The 18372-nt window shown below is 38.0% G+C and overlaps 1 protein-coding gene across 1 annotated transcript in view; it reads right to left on the bottom strand.

The window, feature by feature from the left end:
- Positions 1-381: 381 nt before the first annotated feature.
- The window catches only part of PLGRKT (plasminogen receptor with a C-terminal lysine), a 78251-nt gene continuing 60260 nt past the window's right edge, over positions 382-18372 (bottom strand). The window contains exons 4-6 of the mRNA XM_010365082.2: positions 4171-4301; positions 3489-3598; positions 382-778 (exon numbers count right to left, since the gene is read on the bottom strand). Of these exons, the coding sequence (XP_010363384.1) occupies positions 657-778; positions 3489-3598; positions 4171-4301 (363 nt within the window). The 3' untranslated portion in view covers positions 382-656. The remainder of the gene's footprint in view (positions 779-3488; positions 3599-4170; positions 4302-18372) is intronic.

Raw genomic sequence — 18372 nt, forward strand, 5'->3', positions numbered from 1 at the left:
GCCACTGGAGCCACACTTGTTCAAATCCAAGCCCTGGCCAAGTATGGCTTTGGCCCAGCCAAACTGGATGACCTGCAGCAACTTCTTGGATTTGGCTTGCATGCTTCTGCCTTTGTTCAAGCTGCTCATCTGTGCTTCAGTTTCCACATTTATAAAATGATTCCTGCTTCATAAAATTATTGGGATGATTACAAGAATTTGTACAAAACACTCAGAATAGTGCCAGTCATAGTAAATGCAGTATATATGTTAGTCAAACAATACTGTTTTCTGTCATGTAGGGGCAGGACACAATTGACAAATCCAAAATACAGAAGCATCTGTGGAAATGGAATGTGGTATGGAAAGTATGTGTGACAGAGAAGTGAGAGCAGCTGGGCATTTGCTTCCAGGAATTCAAAACAATTTATTAATTTTACACTTAAGATATTGGTAATTCACACAGAGAGAGGAAATCTGAAAGTTATTTAGAGCACCCCCATGATTTTGTGTTGAATGTTATAAATTTTATTTTAAAATAGCTCAAAACTCATCTCACATTTTAATATTTTAAAATAAAATCTATAATATCAAAATCTTGAGCATTTAAAAAATTGTAAAAACCATGATTCAAGTCAACAATTCTGTGCTTTGAGATTTGATTGCTAAACAGGATTTCATTTGTCTATGAAGAATATACTCTGTTCCTTTCTGGCTTTTTCAATGCTTTCAAAAGTGATCATTCCTCTTGGCAGCTGCAATTTACTCTTTTCTGTTTCCAGTATGTCCTCAGCTTCACCTTAAATAAAGTACAGAAATACACAAGGTGACAAAGGGGTCATCAGCAATTTGTGACAAAGCCTGATTGCTATACTCCTTGACAGGCTCTAACAGCGTATGAGCCATGTTCCCAATTTCACACTTAAACATTTTCCCCAGGAGAAGTAATATACTTCCCAGAGGAAACACAGTGATGAATTCTGACAACTCATAAATAAATCAGGAGGTACAGATTTTTTTTGACATGTAGAAGAGAAAGAACATCAAGATAAGTAATTTTTTCCCTTGAACCAAAGTCAGGATTAGTATTAATTCTGTTTGGAGGGATTTGGGTAGAGAAACCACATATATAGTCTTTCCCATTGTCCTTTAATGTAAGTGACAAGAGAGAAAGTAAAGTTTACTACAAATTCTAATTTTTCAGAAAAGCTAATCTTCAACCTGACATTACTTGTAAACACTCAAAATAATATTAAATGTTCTTTAGTCTGTGTACATACAAATATACATATACACACATCTTTATAAACAATTCCCCTTTCAAAGAGCTACACAATGCAGTAATTTCTTGGGCCCAGTGACATTTGCCAGGTTTTATTGTTGAAGACTACTTAGCACATTTTTAAAAATTGTATTACAGTACATGTTTACATTTCATAAGCCTCCCTTGGGATTAAAAGGTGACACTTTCTGTGAGTACTCCTCTTTTAACACACTATTTTATTTTATTGAGACAGAGTCTAACTCTGTCACCCAGGCTGGAGTACAGTGGTGCAATCTCAGCTCACTGCAGCCTCTGCCTTCTCAGTTCAAGCGATTCTTGTGCCTCAGCCTCCTGAGCAGCTGGGACTACAGGCAGTATACACTGACTAATTTTGTACTTTTCATAGAGACAGGATTTCACCATGTTGGACAGGCTAGTCTCAAACTCAAGTGATTTGCCCGCCTTGGCCTCCCAAAGTGCTGGGATTACAGGTGTGAGCCACTGCACCTGGCCTTCTTTTAACACACTATTAATTGTACTCCAAACCCAACAGAACAGACCATAGTTTTCAAATTATAAGAGCATTTCAATCGTCTGCAGATATCTTGTTTTTTTTACCTCTGTCTCAAATAGCAAGTAAAAATCATGATAAAATTACATATAATTAGGTTGGCCATTGATGACAGACTAGATGTTTTCCATGTGAGAGAGCCTTTCTTTCTGTCAGTAAATTCTCATCATGTGTTTACAGAATGGCTGATAATAAACTCAGTCGAATAGGGATTGTATATTTTAGAGTCATCACTATTAACATGGAAAAAAAACTATAATCTACGTTTTCTAATGTGATAAGTTTTCTGATGAATTCAAATTTTTTTTAAACAGGAAATTCCCACAAATATTTCCTATTAAATTTCTGTGCCACCTGTGTCAAATTCCAGGGCAATAAAAATCAGGATTATGTGACAGCAGCAGTGTGCAGGTGAATATTTACCAACCAGTTCTCTGAAAATAAAATGTATATACATTTATAATATATATGCTAATTTACATGTTATACATGTTCATTATATATAAAAATATGTATCATAATAAAATGTACATAAAATTCCACATAGCAAATTGATTCTCACAAATGCTTTCATTTGTTTTTATGGAATGCTTGAATCCGTGGCTAGCCTATGTTGCAGTAGATGAGAGAGTATAATGGATGACGGTTGGTGTTTTCATTCACACTAATGAGTAGGACAAAAGTGAAACAATGAGTTGTTTTATTGAAGACAAATGTTGGAACTTCATTTATTTGAGAATGATGTAAACAACTTATTTGCTGAACTGGATAATAGTTTTTCAATATTAGAAGAATATTTCACCAACTTTTATGCTATTTACAATGGAATAGTTACAGACAAAGCACACTTTTAAGCTTAATCTGCATTATTAGCATTTTCTTCATCAATTTTTAAAATCTAGACCAGAGGTTGGCAAACAGTCTTAAAGGGCCAGACAGTAAATATTACAGGCTTGTGGGCTCATATGTTTCTGTTTCAATGATGGCTCTGTCATGGTAATGGGAAGGCAGTCACAGACAATACATGAATGAATGAGCATGGATGTGTTCCAATAAAACTTTATTTTTGAAAACAGGTGGCCAGCCTCAGGCCATAATTTTTCAACCCCTGGTCTAGACAATCAATAAAATAAGAAGTCAAGCCTTGATTTGGCAACCACAGATTTCCATTGTGTAAATACTCCCACCAAGACCAACTTCAGACTATCAGTGGGATGTCACTGAAACTGGACAGTAGCTGTATTTTGTTTTGCCTGTGTATTATATCTGCATTTCTATCATATAGATACAATAGCTATAAATAATCAGAGTATGGATAATAGCAAATATTTAGAAACAGATGAGTTCTGTTTATTACCTTTGTTTTAAACACAATTTATATTATTTATTTGCTGTAATTTATTTATTGCAAGTTTATATAAGTTTTAATACCTTAAATGACTATGTTTAACAACCGGCTTACACAATCCCTGAAAATGTAGTGATTGGTTCTTGTGAGCTGGTATGAGCTGGCTCCAGCACACCACTGTGTGAGAGGGAACAGAAATGTTGGTCATTGGAGGTTCAAAAAGAGAGTCTTGTCAGAATCTTTGTAAGTCAAAGGTTCCTAAGGCAGGGATCCTTGAACTGGAAAATAAATCAGCAAATAGAAACTCTAGTTTATCAAAGACTTACCTTTCATTCTTTCTAAAAGGGTTCCATAGCCCAAGTCATACTGGTAGGTGAGGATAAAGCTTAATGGAACAATTGGGACCAGGAAGGCTGGCTTCTTTCTTTTAATCGCTCTATTTCACGAATTAAAAAAAGAACCAATATCAAAAAATAATCTATAAATACATATCTGTATACTTAAAGGAAAAAAAATAACTGCTTTTTGGAAGAATGCCTTTTCCTTCAGAAGTTACTTAATACATTTGATAATTCTATGGAAATAGGATTTCCTTACCCAATATCCCTAACCAGATTTTGCAGTTCTCAAGGGTGAGGTCTGTGACTTGTTCATCTTTATTTGACTTTGAAGCTCAGGTTCGTTGTTTTTAAAATGGATAAGGATTGGTATCTACCACTAAGGGATTGTGGAGATAAACATATAGAGGCCTTCTTGCTGTCAAGTTGGTGCTCTCTCTCTCTCTAACTAATAAAGTAGAGAAAAAGACAGAAGCAACCTAGGAAACTAAATTAACTGTTACTGCCTTGCTTTCACAGAGTCACCCCCAAGGACTAAGGTTAATAGGTTACTTTGCTTACATACACTATTTGGACCAAAGTCTTATTCTGGCCAACTTCATAATAAAATGGTAATGGAAAAGACAAAAAGAAGTAAATGATTGAAGAAAATATTAAATAGCAAACATACCCAGCTGTTAAAGAGATGGCTGCAAAGCCAAAAAAAGTTCCAAAATATTTGAGGAATTCCCGAGACCACGCGATCTGCATAGCCATTTGTCTTTCCCTCATTTCACTCTGCATGATGAGCTGCCTTTCCAGCTGAGGACAAAACAAAAGACAAAGTAAAGTTACTCATCTTTGGAATCTGAACAAATAGTTAGTAATCTGTTTTTCCAGCGGATTCATTCTTCAATTGCTTTAATTCATGTTTTTTCAAAAAAAATCTCAACAGACTTTGACTAAAGTTCCTTTGGATAGCTCTCACCAACTGTCACCTTGGCAGTGAAATCTTCCTGGAATAAATACAGAATAAATATCAATATTCCATTTTTACACCCTGAGGTCTTGACTGCCTGTGGTCTGGAGCTTTAGCCAAGCCTCAAATAAATGTCCAGGTTTTCCTATTGCATGTGTGGAAAGATCTATGGGTCTTTAAATGTAGATACATCTTACTGGCCTTTATTTCACACATCTTACTGGCCTTGCATGGAAATCTGCCTTCCAAATCCACTCCAAATTGAAATTTATTTGGAGTATTTATTTGGTCCATATCACACCACAATATGATAGTAGATGGGTGTTGTTTTGAGACATCTATAGAGATTTTTCTTTGCCACATTTTTCTCACCTCAAGTTCTTCACCACTTTGTTCAGTGCCTTTCACCCCTTTGAACAGAAGGCAGATGGCTCAGAACACAGGAGACTGAATTTCTAAATGGATTTTTAGAAAATACACAGGAGAAGCAGTTGTCTGTAAACCCAAGCCCATTATTTGAAGAGAGTTATATTCTTGACAGAGGAAAGTGTTGTTGGCGTTGTTGTTGTTTTAATTCTAAAATCTTGGCACTACATGTCATTAGCCAAGCTAGAGGGCAGTACACAGGGAATTCATGATGCAAGAAGAGGAGAGGAAGGTGATTTAGTTTTCCCTCCATGTCCTCTTTCTACTGAGGGGAGTAGCTGGGAGGGGCAAATGATAGTTTAGATGTAAAGATGGGGCTTGGCTCCTTGGCCTATTTGGGAAGTTAAATCCCCAGAAGATACGAAGGAAGCCTCAGTTGGGTTTGGGAATCCCTAAACAGAGAAGACTTGTGGCTTTGCTTCCTGTAGATAATTCTGGAAGGGAGCAGCTACAGCAGAGCAGAAATGGTTTCAGGGCAGACCTCGCAGAGAGCACACCTGAGAGAGGCCACTTCCATCTCCCTCAGCAGCCAAGGGGTGTGGAGGAAGTCTGCAAGGTTCTCACATCAGCTGAAGAGGGGCACAGAAGGTAGCTATGGATCGAGAGCAGGGGGACTACCAAAGAGTCCAAAACCTAGAGCCAGGGGACCCCATAACAGACACTTTGGGAGTGAACATAAGGCAGTGGCTGGGTGGGGAAGGCCACTGGATCCCAGAGGATCAGCAGCACCTGAGAGTGCTTTTCTGCTGTTGTTTTCTGTTCGATCAACCTGGACAGCACCACATGATGTTCCCTAAGGGCATGAGGCCGTGTTCCAGGCTGGCATAACCATCATCCCCATACTCTCAGGCGCTGCTGATCCTCTGGGATCCAGTGGCCTTCTCCACTCAGCCACTGGCTTACATTCACTCCCAAGTGTCTGTTGTGGGGTCCCCGGCCCAAGATTTTGGACTCCAGTAGGCTACCAGCTCTCAATCTGCAGCCACCTTCTCTGCCCCTCTCCAGCTGAGGTGAGAACCTTGCAGACTTTCTTCACAACCCTGGGCCGCTGAGGGAGACGCAAGTGGCCTCTCTTAGGCATGTTCCCTGTGAGGTCTGCTCTGAAACCCTTTCTGCTCTGCAGTATCTGCTCCCTCCCAACATTCTCCACAGGAAGCAGGGCCATAATTCTCTGTCTGGGGATCCCCAAATGCATCTGGCTAGATGTGCCTTCCCTGATGCTGGTGCCACCTGAGATCACCTGCACACAAGCCTAGGTCATACCAGGGAAAAGATGAACGGAGAAGGGGAGGAGGAAAGCTGAATTCAACTATTTTCTCCCCAAGAACCGAGTTTTAAACTACAAGTAACTGAGTAACTTTGACTTGTCAAAATTAAATTTGCTGTCACCAAGAGAAATTGAGGTTCATTTTGAGTTCAATTAGCAATAAAAAATAGATGTGTTTTTGCACAAGATTATTTAGTGTGTGAAATTCATCCTTGCTACATTACTTATTTACAAAACTTATATGCTGATTCATCATATCCCCCAAAGTGATGTAAATGCAGCAATTAATTATTTGTGTTTTTATCAAAAGGCAGTAAACAAGAAATAGAGGAGTCCAGAGTGGTTCTAAACTTTTGCTGCACACCATGAGCATCTGGGGAGTTTTTCAAAGTTCTAGTACCCAGACCTACACCCCAGACCAACTAAACCAGGTGGGATCAATTAAGTCAGGATCTGGAGGTAAAATCAGGCATCAGTATTTTCTAAAGGTTTCCAGATAGTTCTCGTGTGCTGCCGGGACTGAGAACCATCACCAGAAATGAAAGACTCATAGCTTATGCTTTTTTTCCCACGAAAGATCAACGCGAGATACCAGTCTGAAAGATATCACCTGGGAACTCTCAAAAGATTGTGAGCAGAGGGCTTTCAGGGTGGTGGAGTTAATCTGTATGGTACTATGGTGGTGGATACATGACACTCTGCATATGTCAAAACTCATAAAACTTTACAGCACAGCGTGAACCTTAGGGCATACAAATTTTACAAATCAGCCAAAAGGGCAAGGAATGCACAAGATGGAATGTGGACTGTGACAAAATAATCTGACTGTACTACAAATGTATGGCACAATCTCACTGAAGGGTTGGGGGAAAATAACTGATCTAACTTTGGAAAATGGTATTTTGACTAAAAACTGTAAAACTAAAGACAGAAAGAACTATACATAAACACTGTACTCTAGTGAGTAAAACTGTCTCTCACAAGTTACAGATTAACAATTCTGAAACCACTTTACATGTCTACTGGAGATGAGCAACAAGTAAATTGACAGCAGATGGTGGAAGTCACGTTTATTATTATTAAACAGGGAGATAACAAACAAGCAAGAGGAAAAGACTAGAATGAACCATGTGGTACTGGATTAGAGCCAATGACATCAGTATGAACTCATGCTTAGTGCTTGATATAGAGACAGACAAAGATGAAATTATAGATATGCATATCTATATGCATGCATGGATTAGGCATTCATGGCTTAGTGTAAGTACATACATTTTCTCAGCTCTGTCCACTGACAGGGAATAGAGGCAATAACCTCTTGCAAACAAGCATACCTAACACCCAGAAACACCCAGATATGATTTCTACTCCCCCCCCCCAAAAAAAATAAATAAACCAGGGCTCCTTGGAGAAATAGTTGGCCTAGGACTGGGGCAAGAAATGTATAAGAGGCGCCTACAGCATCTTATAGTGCCAGAAAGTCAAGAGATACTAAAATAATAATAATGATGATGGAGTATGTCAAAGGGACACGGGGGTCAATTTGAAAGAGCTACTAATGTCCAAAGCTGGAACAATTTTATCAGCAAAATAAATAACATAGTATTGGATTATAACCTAAAGTATAAAATAAATATCCATGAGTCTATACTAATATAAATGGAGAAGAGACAAATATCCTGTAGAGAAGAATCCCAACTCATTTACGTAGATACTCCTCCTCCCTCTTCAAAGAAGTGGAGCTTAACTCCCACCCCTTGATCTTGGGCTTTGCTTAGTTACTTGCTTCCAATGAGAACAGTATGAAAGGGCAGGGTGAGGGATGAAGAAGCTAAAGAGACAAGAAGACTAAATGTAACGTGGCATCCTGGATGAGATTCTGGGACAGAAAAAGAACATTAGAGACAAATAAATGAAATCTGAATGTGGGATGTATTGAATAGTAATGGATCAATGTTAGCTTCTTAGTTGTGGCAAATGTGCCATGGTAATGGTCAGATGTTAACAGCAAGGCACAATGAATGTAGGGTATTTGGGAATTCTATATGCCTTTTCTATCAATCTAAAACTAGTCTCAAATTTAAGTATATTTAAAAAACTAGTTATGAATAAATATTATATTCTGAGTCTGCTCCCTTACTGTTAAGAATGAAGGCAATCATGTCCATCTTTCATAGATAAATTATAAAAATCAGCAAGATTTACCTGTGATAAACTATGAGCCTAGAGTGAGAAAAAATTCCATGCAGACTCTCTCCATGAGCAAAACATTCTAATGAAAGATATTTTGATCTGTAATGTTAATTATCAATTAAAATGTTATTAACTACCCTATATTTCATAAGATTATGTTTAAAGTCATAGGTCTATATCTGTATACATCTTAAAAGTCAAATTAATAAACTAGACTACCAAATTTTTCAATAGCCATAAAGGGATAAATGAATTAATGCAATTATCAATTTACCAAGAATTGGCATCCTTTATGTGTACATTCATTTTCAACCTTCCTTCTCAATTACTGACACTAAAAACAACAAATAAAAGCAAAACAGAACATGTACAGCAAGTTCTCTTAGTGGTTGTTAACTCAAATCCTAAATACAAAATTTTTATCCTATTTTAAAAGAAATGTAGACCTTCTATAATAATAATTTTCTTATCTCTGGACCTTTTGATACTGCTTTACAGAATAATTTGAAATCAAAATGTTCCTGATTATAACTTCACACTCTGAGGATTTTACAGGCTTATCTGATGCTAGTTTAACAATTAGAGAACCACAATTAATTTTAAAGAGAGCACATAAGACCCTCCACAAACTAGGCATTGAAGGAACATATCTCAAAATAATAAGAGCCATCTTATGACAAACCCACAGCCAACATCACTGAATGGGAAAAAGCTGGAAGCATTCCCCTTGAAAACTAGAACAAAACAAGGATGTCCACTCTCACCACTCCTATTCAATTTAGTATTGGAAGTCCTAGCCAGAGCAATCAGGCAAGAGAAAGAAATACAAGGCACCCAAATGGAAAAAGAAGGCAAATGATCCCTCCTCACTGAATATTATTCTACACTAGGAAAACCTAAAGACTCCGCCAAAAGGCTCCTAGCCCTAACAGACCTAATAAACAACTTCAGCAAAGTTTCAACATACAAAATCAACATACAAAAATTAGTAGCATTTCTACACACCAGTAATAGTCACGCTGAGAGCCAAACCAAGAATGCAATCCCATTTACAACACACAGACACACATGCGCACACACACACACACCCCTAGGATGAAAGAAATCAGAGACAGCACAAACAAATGAAAGAACATTCCATGCTCATGAATTGGAAGAATCAATATTGTTAAAATGGCCATACTGCCTAAAGCAAAATATAGATTCAATGCTATTCCTATCAAATGACCAATATTCTTCACAGAACTAGAAAAAAAACTTTTCTAAAATTCATATAGAACCAAAAAGTCCAAATAGGTAAAGCAATCCTAAGCAAAAAGAACAAAACCAGAGGCATCACACTACCTGACTTTATACTATAAGGCTATAATAACCAAAACAGCATGGTACTAGTACAAAAGCAGAAACATATGCCAATGGAAAAGAATAGAGAAACTCATAAATAAAGCCACATACCTACAACCATCTGACCTTTAACAAAGTTGACAAAAATAAGCAACAGGGAAAGGACTCCCTATTTAATAAGTGGTGCTGGGATAACTTGCTAGCCATATGCAGAAGAATGAAAATGGACCCCTACCTATCACCATATACAAAACTTAACTCAAAATAGATTAAAGACTTAAGTGGAAAACCTTAAACTATGAAAATCCTAGAATGAAACCTGAAATAAACCATTCTGGACATTGGTCTTGGCAAAGAATTTATGACTATGTCCTCAAAAGCAATGACCACAAGAACAAAAATTGACAAATGTTACCTAATTAAACTAAAGAGCTTCTGCACAACAACAACAAAACTATCAACAGAGTAAACAAACAATTTACAGAATGGAAGAAAATATTTGCAAATTATGTATCTGACAAAGGTCTAGCATCCAGAATCTATAAGGAACTTAAACAACTCAACAAGCAAAAACCAAATAATCCCATTAAAAAATAGGCAAAGGACATGAACAGACACTTCTCAAAAGAAGACATACACTTGGTCAACAAGCATATGAAAAAATGTTCAACATCAATAATCAGAAAAATGCGAATCAAAACTACAATGAGATACCATCTCACACCAGTCAGAATGGCTATTAAAAAGATAAGAAATAACAGATGCTGGCAAGGCTGCAGAGAAGAGGGAACGCTTACACACTGTTGGTGGGAATGTAAATTAATTCAGTCACTGTGGAAAGCAGTTTAGCGACTTCTCAAAGAACTTAAAACAGAATGACCATTTGACCCAGCAACCCCATTACTGGGTATATATCCAAAAGAAAATAAACAATTCGACAAAAAAGACATGTCTACTCATATTTTCATCTCAGCACTATTCACAATAGCAAAGACATGGAATCAACCTAGCTGCCCATCAGTGTTGGATTGACGAAAGAAAATGTGGTAAATATACATCATGGAATACTATGCAGCCATAAAAAGGAATTAAATCATAGCCTTTGCAGCCATCTGGATGCAGCTGGAGGCCATTTTCCTAAGTGAATTAACAAAGGAACAGGAAGCCAAATAACTCAAGTTCTCACTTGTAAGTGGCAACTAACCACTGGGTAACTATAGACATAAAGATGGCAACAATAGACACCAGGGACTACGAGAAGGGGTAGAGGGGGAGGGGAGCAAGGGATGAAAAACTCCCTATTGGGTTCCATGCTCACCACTTGGGTAATGGAATCATTCATACCCCAAACCTCAGCATCACACATAATAAACCTGCACCCCCTGAACCTAAAACAAAAGTTGAAATGATAAAAAATAAAGATACCAAAACAGATATATAGACCAATGGAACAGAACAGAGGCCTCAGAAATAATGCCACACATCTACAACTATCTGATCTTTGACAAACCTGACAAAAACAAGAAATGGGGAATGGACTCCCTATTCAATAAATGGTGCTGGGAAAACTGGCTAGCCATATGCAGAAAACTAAAACTGGAGCCCTTCCTTACACCTTATGCAAAAATTCACTCAAGATGGATTAAAGACTTAAACGTAAGACCTAAAACCATAAAAACCCTAGAAGAAAACCCAGGCAATACCATTCACGACATAGGTATGGGCAAAGACTTCATGACTGAAACACCAAAAGCAATGGCAACAAAAGTCAAAATTGACAAATGGGATCCAATTAAACTAAAGAGCTTCTGCACAGCAAAAGAAACTGTCATCAGAGTGAACAGGCAACCTAGAGAATGGGAGAAAAATTTTGCAATCTAACCATCTGACAAAGGGCTAACATCCAGAATTTACAAAGAACTTAAATTTACAAGAAAAAAAGAACTCCACCAAAAAGTGGGTGAATAGACACTTCTCAAAAGAAGACATTTATGCAGCCAACAAACATATGAAAAAATGCTCATCATCACTGGTCATTAGAGAAATGCAAATCCAAACCACAGTGAGATACCATCTCACGCCAGTTAGAATGGCGACCATTAAAAAGTCAGGAAACAACATGCTGGAGAGGATGTAGAGAAATAGGAATGCGTTTACACTGTTGGTAGGAGTGTAGATTAGTTCAACCATTGTGGAAGACAGTGTAGTGATTCCTCAAAAATCTTGAACCAGAAATACCATTTGACCCAGCAATCCCATTACTGGGTATATACCCAAAGGATTATAAATTACTATAAAGACACATGCACACATATGTTTATTGTAGCACTGTTCACAATAGCAAAGATTTGAAACCAACCCAAATGCCCATCAATGATAGACTGGCTAAAGAAAATGTGGCACATATACACAATGGAATACTGTGCAGCCATTAAAAAAAGGATGAGTTCATATCCTTTGCAGGGACATGGATGAAGCTGGAAACCATCATTCTCAGCAAACTAACACAGGAACAGAAAACCAAACACCGCATGTTCTCACTCATACATGGGAGTTGAACAATGAGAATACATGGACAGGGGAACATCACACACCAGGGCCTGTCGGGGGCTGGGGGGCTAGGGGAGGGATAGCATTAGGAGAAATACCTAATGTAGGTAACATGTTGATGGGTGCACCAAACCACCATGGCACATGTATACCTATGTAACAAACCTGCACATTCTGCACATGTATCCCAGAATTTAAAGTATAATAAAAAATAAAAATAAAAAACATAAAAGGAAGCTAGCATATTAGAAATAATTGTACATAGGAGGAACCACATTCTAAACACATTCATAAAACTGTTACATCAGCTCTTTCCTGTGTATTTTCATTCTTCAATTTCTTTGTTTAAAAAATATTAAGAACAGCCATAAAATTACTGACCTCAGTAATTTGTCAATCTGTTGAGTTTCCAAAGGGGCAATTATGTAAAGGTCCACAGACTATTTAATATAATTTTCCCCTTAATACAATAATAAAGTTATTAAATTTCATTTGGACACACAAAACATTGTATAACGCATTATCCTATGAATTATTCTTATTGCAGTTTTAATTTCGTATTTATTGGAGTCTTCCCTATTTTTGAGAAATAATTAGGCCAACTCTGAGAAACAAATCAGTTTACTACTGTGTTTTGGTTTCCAATGACATTTTAATTTATGCACAATAAATTCACACGATAGAAAAGTTTTGCTTTTATTTGCTTAATTGGGCAATGCCAAAAAGTTACTCTACATGTTCTGCCACAAAAGAGGTCATGTAGACCTGTTTTTTGTTTTGTTTTTATCCAAAATGAGAATATTTTATATTTATCTATACCTTTGTTAAATTAATAGAAACATGATTAATACCTTCTAAACCAAAAGAAAATCGATGTTTCAGGTAAAAATAAAACATAAACTAACATTGTTAAAACAAAGCAGCCATAATGAAAGCTGTGGCAAGTGGCATTTAACCTTAACTTGCTCTACAGATAAGTTAAATGTTTAATGTCCAGTCTAGGAAGAATCTCAGTGAGGAAATAAGTAGCAATTTGAAGTTCTTTTTGCCTTAAGAAAAAAAGTCCCCTTTATCAATAACTTATAAAAAATAATTGAATACAAACCAAATTGTAGTATTATTCAGAGGCTTAAAAGCTGTGGTAACAGCATCTTACTATATATCTTCCAATAAAGATTACAACATAATTACTTCCGTTCTTACTTATAGATGTAACATCTTATTATAAACAATAAGGTTGCCATATGCAAAAATGAGAATTTCAGTTTAGCAAAAATCCTGTGTTTTAGGCCAAATGCCATATTAAGAGGTAGATTCCAAAATAAATATTTAGACTTTTTCTAAAAAGATCAGAAGATACCAATAAGTTGAGCAGCTGATAGAACCTAGGAAAGAAACAACAAAAGACCATCCACTTCTGATATGGTTTGGCTGTGTCCCCATCCAAATCTCAACCTGAATTTTATCTCCCACAATCCTCACGTGTTGCGGGAGGGAACCAGGCGGAAGTAACTGAATCATGGGGGCCAGTTTTTCCCGTGCTATTCTCATGACAGCAGATAACTCTCATGAGATTTGATGGGTTTATCAGGGGTTTCCGCTTTTGCTTCTTCCTCATTTTCTCTTGCCACCACCATGAAAGAAGTGCCTTTTGTCTCCTGCCATGATTCTGAGGCCTCCCCAGCCATGTGGAACTGTAAATCCAGTTAAACCTCTTTTTCTTCCGAGTCTCAGGGATGTCTTTATCAGCAGCGTGATAACGGACTTCTCAACCATTATCTAAAATCCTTGAAAGTCACAGCTCCTAACAGTGTCTGGTAAGTTATTAGCACTGTTAACTGAAGTTGAAGACAATTCCAGACTGTCTATTGAGTAAAAACAATAAGGGTGTTTTCATTTATCCTGTATTTCCTCATTTTAAAGAGTACATATTTCATAGTTTGATAGTTAATATTTCACTATGTCATTCCCAATAGCGCACAAAAGACCTCTATTCTACAATACTTAGGATATCTAAGTTTTACACTGTATAATAATTAGGATACCTAAGAATCTTGGAACCAAGATGTGCTACAAAAAACAATTATCAGAAAATTATTTTTCTTTGGTTTGTTTGTTTGTTTGTTTGTTTGAGATGGAGTCTCGCTCTGTCTCCCAGGCTGGAGTGCAGTGGTGCAATCTCGGCTCACTGCAATCTCCGCCTCCTGGGTTCAAGCAATTCTCTTGCCTCAGCCTCCGAGTAGCTGGGACTATAGGCACGCACCATCGCGCCCAGCTAATTTTTGTATTTTTAGTAGAGACGGGGTTTCACCATGTTGGCCAGGATGGTCTCGATCTCTTGATCTCGTGATCTGCCCACCTCGGTCTCCCAAAGCAAATTCTTAAGAAATTGCAGGATGCTTGATTTTATTACAACAGGTGATGCACTAATAAAAATAATAATGTGGCTCACCATGTGCACAGTATATGCAAGTTACATATATTCATATTCCAATATGCCGAGCCTTCCCCCAAAGCCTATGAGGTTAGTCTGTGAGTTGCAGACAATGGAATCCATCCTATACAGTAGTTTAAACAGAACAAGATTGATTGCAGGGTACCTGGCAGCTACAGAATTTCTGGGGAGCATGGAATTAAGTTTGCATTCTACATTACATTATCAGGAACGATGCAGTCATTCTGGAGAAACGTTCTACCAGAACGTGGGATTCTCTTAGGGGAACTCCATAGTTACTGCCTCCTGCCACAGGTACTCAGGACTAAATACTGAAACGTCACCTCCACCACTTCCAAAATACCAGTCACCTCCGCTACCGTGCTACAAGAAGAGCTAATGTTGTCTCAAAGCTTTTCACTGCCACTTCCACCTCCCAAGTCTCCTTCAGGGGTGCCTACTTGGCAGAACCAGGTCAGATGTAAAACCCAGCTGCGAGGGAGTCTGGAAATTTTCTCTTTGGCTTGCTAGCCTCTGTTGTATAGGCGGGCATGCTATTAGGGAGTTGGAATGGAATCCAATTAGTATTACCTGCCACTGAAGGTATTATCTCAGTTTACAATTGAGGAAACTAGGGATCAGAATTTGAGTGATTTTCCCTGTGGTCACAGTTATTTAGTGACAGATCTGGAATTCAACCCAGGCCTGCCTGCTCCAGAGCCAACCTTTGCCGTCTATTTGCAATAATCACGTTAATATGGAAAATTGGGGTGGAATGGACAGTGTATGTGACTGCCATCTCAAAATCCTTTACCTTTCTAAATAATTAGTGCAAGAATTATAAAAAGACACATATAATGAGCTCTAAGTTGATCTGGGATACAGACCCAAATTATTCTATTTAAATTTCTTTGAAAGAGCCTATACACTCACTGCCTCCAATTTCTCACCAGGATTTTATGCCCCTATCCACTGTAGTGTGTAATTTCAGTGACCACAACTCTCTGAAATTAAGCCTTCCATGGTCCCTGTGACCTCCTCTTCCTTGCTTATCTAATTCCTCAGAGAACTAACTGGGAGAAACCATGCCATCCAAATAATGACCACATTCTATAAACTCAACTTTCTCAACATTTCTTGAGCAATGGCCTTCTCTACTCTGCTGCACAAATGTGGGTCTGGGGCTCTGAACCAAGAGCCCTGGGAGAGATCAGGTCTAGCTTTTGGCTTTGTAAGAGAATTAGGCCAAGCACAGTGGTTCATGCCTATAATTCCAGCACTTTGGCTGGCTGAGGCAGGAGGATAGCTTAAGCCCATAGGTTCGAGGCCAGCCTGGGCAACATAGTGAGACTCTGTCTCTAGGAAAAATAAAAATTAGCTGGGCATGGTGGCACACACCTGTAGTCTTGGCTACTTGGGAGGGTGAGGTGGGAAGACCACTTGAGCCTCGGATGTTGAGGCTGCAGTGACACAGCCTGGGTGACCAGAGTGAGGCCCTGTTTCAAAAAAGAAAAAAAAAAGAATTGTCTGTGCTTAAGGTGAGGACAGAACAGGAAGCTAAAGAAGTTCTTCTAAAAGGGCAAATCTTGCTCCCCTCCCATAACTGGAATACAAAGGGAAAAGGCACCTCCTAAGAACAGCCAGGCACTGGAGCCTTCTCCAGAGGGGGTCCCTCTTCAAATCCCATATTTGTTCACTTTCCCCCAGAATGGCCTTCTCATACACATCCTTTTGGTCTTCTCAGTTCCTGATAATACATAACCTTCTGGGCTCTAACCACCACTTCATGCTGATGACTTCTAAATTCAAATCTCTACCTTAGAACTGTTCTTGGTCGTAGGCTTATATTTCTAACTGTCCTTTGGGATCTCCACTGGGAAACGGAGAGCCGAATCTTATTATAATGTCTCTGAGTAACTCTTGAACCAAGTCTCCTATCTGCAGTCCCTACTTCAGTTCAGACCATCATTACCCATCAATAGAACCACTGAGGTGATCACTAAATTGTGTTTTCTGTTCTTGGTTTCCTCCCCGTCTAATCTACTGTTTATACTACTGCCAGATTCCTCTCAAAAATGATCTGGTGTTACTTTCCTGCTTAAAAACGTTCAGTGGTTCTTTAGCTCCTAGACAAGACATGGCCTTTACAAATCCCATCCCAACTTAACTCTCTAGCCTCATGTCCTGCCAGGCTTTCCCTGGACCCCAGCCTTCAAGCCTCACTGAGGCCACACATGCTCACTTCTCCACACCTGTTTGCTTATGGAAAGAACACACACTTTAGCGTCACATGAAATTGGGTTCAAATTCTAGTTCTATCATGTGATTGTGGGCAAGGTCCCCAAACTGCTTGAGCTTCAGGACTCATGGGGCAGGTTATTTCCAATGCTAAATAATTTTAGGCAAGACTTTAAGTTAGAAATTTCTCATTTAAGCCCGATTTCAATATAAAAACAAAAGTAGATTATGGAAAGTATTCATTATTTAGTCATCCATTTCTGGAAAATAATACTTCCAACATTCATATTCCCATATGATTGCAAAAATAACATAACATCTCATTATTTTAGAAAATAACCATTAATTCCTGAAACTGAAAAAAAGTCATTATTTTTACATGCTATTATGTTCTGATTTGTATAAATCTAAGATTTCTACAGAAAGGTCAGCTTGACCCAGTTACAACCAACAAATCTTAGATTTGTTGCTATTTAATCCCTGTAGACACTCACCACTCCCCAACTTCAAAGTAATGCTAAATAAAAATCCAAACTGAATAGCCACAGATAGGGAATGAGAGGTCAAATTCAGAAGCATAAATATAAATGTAATTACAATTCTCTACTATAAAACTTTTCTGGTCCTCTTGAATGTTTTTCCTTAATAAGAAAAGACATACATTTTACATTATGAGTTGTTTAGACACACTGACTTCTTTTGCTGAATCTGAAAGCCTAATTTGATAGTATTGACATGCAAGCTAAGATACGAAGTGTTGAAAACAATAGTGGTTCAGTATGGGCCCCAGGTATGTATGGGGGAGGTGGAGAGGAGCCACAGAAATGACAGGATGTTGGAAAGGAAAATGCATGAGCTTCCAGGAACAATGCAGGCATCACTGGTTTTCAGTCCATAGGAAGACAATTAGTGTCCCCAATATCAGATAAAACAGAAAATGAATTCCGGATAAATCAAAGCCCTAAATGTACCAAATGAAATAATAAATACATGTAAAATTTTGAAACTGCTTTTATAACCTTAGAGAGGCAAAGATATTTTCAAGGAAGGCAGGGAAAATAAAGGAAAATATGGACATACTTTATACACTAAAAATCAAAAAGTTGCCACTTCCCACCCAAGAGGATGGCTATTATCCAAAATAAAGCAAACAAACAAACAACAAAACAGAAAATAACCGCTGTTGGTGAGGATGTGAAGAAACTGGAACCCTTTTGCATTGCTGGCACGAATGTAAAATGATGCAGTTGCTGTGGAAAATGGTACGGTGATTCCTAAAACAATTAAACATAGAACTAACGTGTAATCCAGCAATTCCACTTCTGGGTCTGCACCCAAAAGCAGTGAAAGCAGGGACTTGGACAGATGTTTGTAAACCTCCATTCATAGTAGCATTATTCACAACAGCCAAAAGGTAGAAGCAACCCAACTGCATATCAACGGATGACTCTGTAAACAAAAT

Source organism: Rhinopithecus roxellana, chromosome 16 (assembly GCF_007565055.1).
Source record: "Rhinopithecus roxellana isolate Shanxi Qingling chromosome 16, ASM756505v1, whole genome shotgun sequence".
Taxonomy (NCBI): domain Eukaryota; kingdom Metazoa; phylum Chordata; class Mammalia; order Primates; family Cercopithecidae; genus Rhinopithecus; species Rhinopithecus roxellana.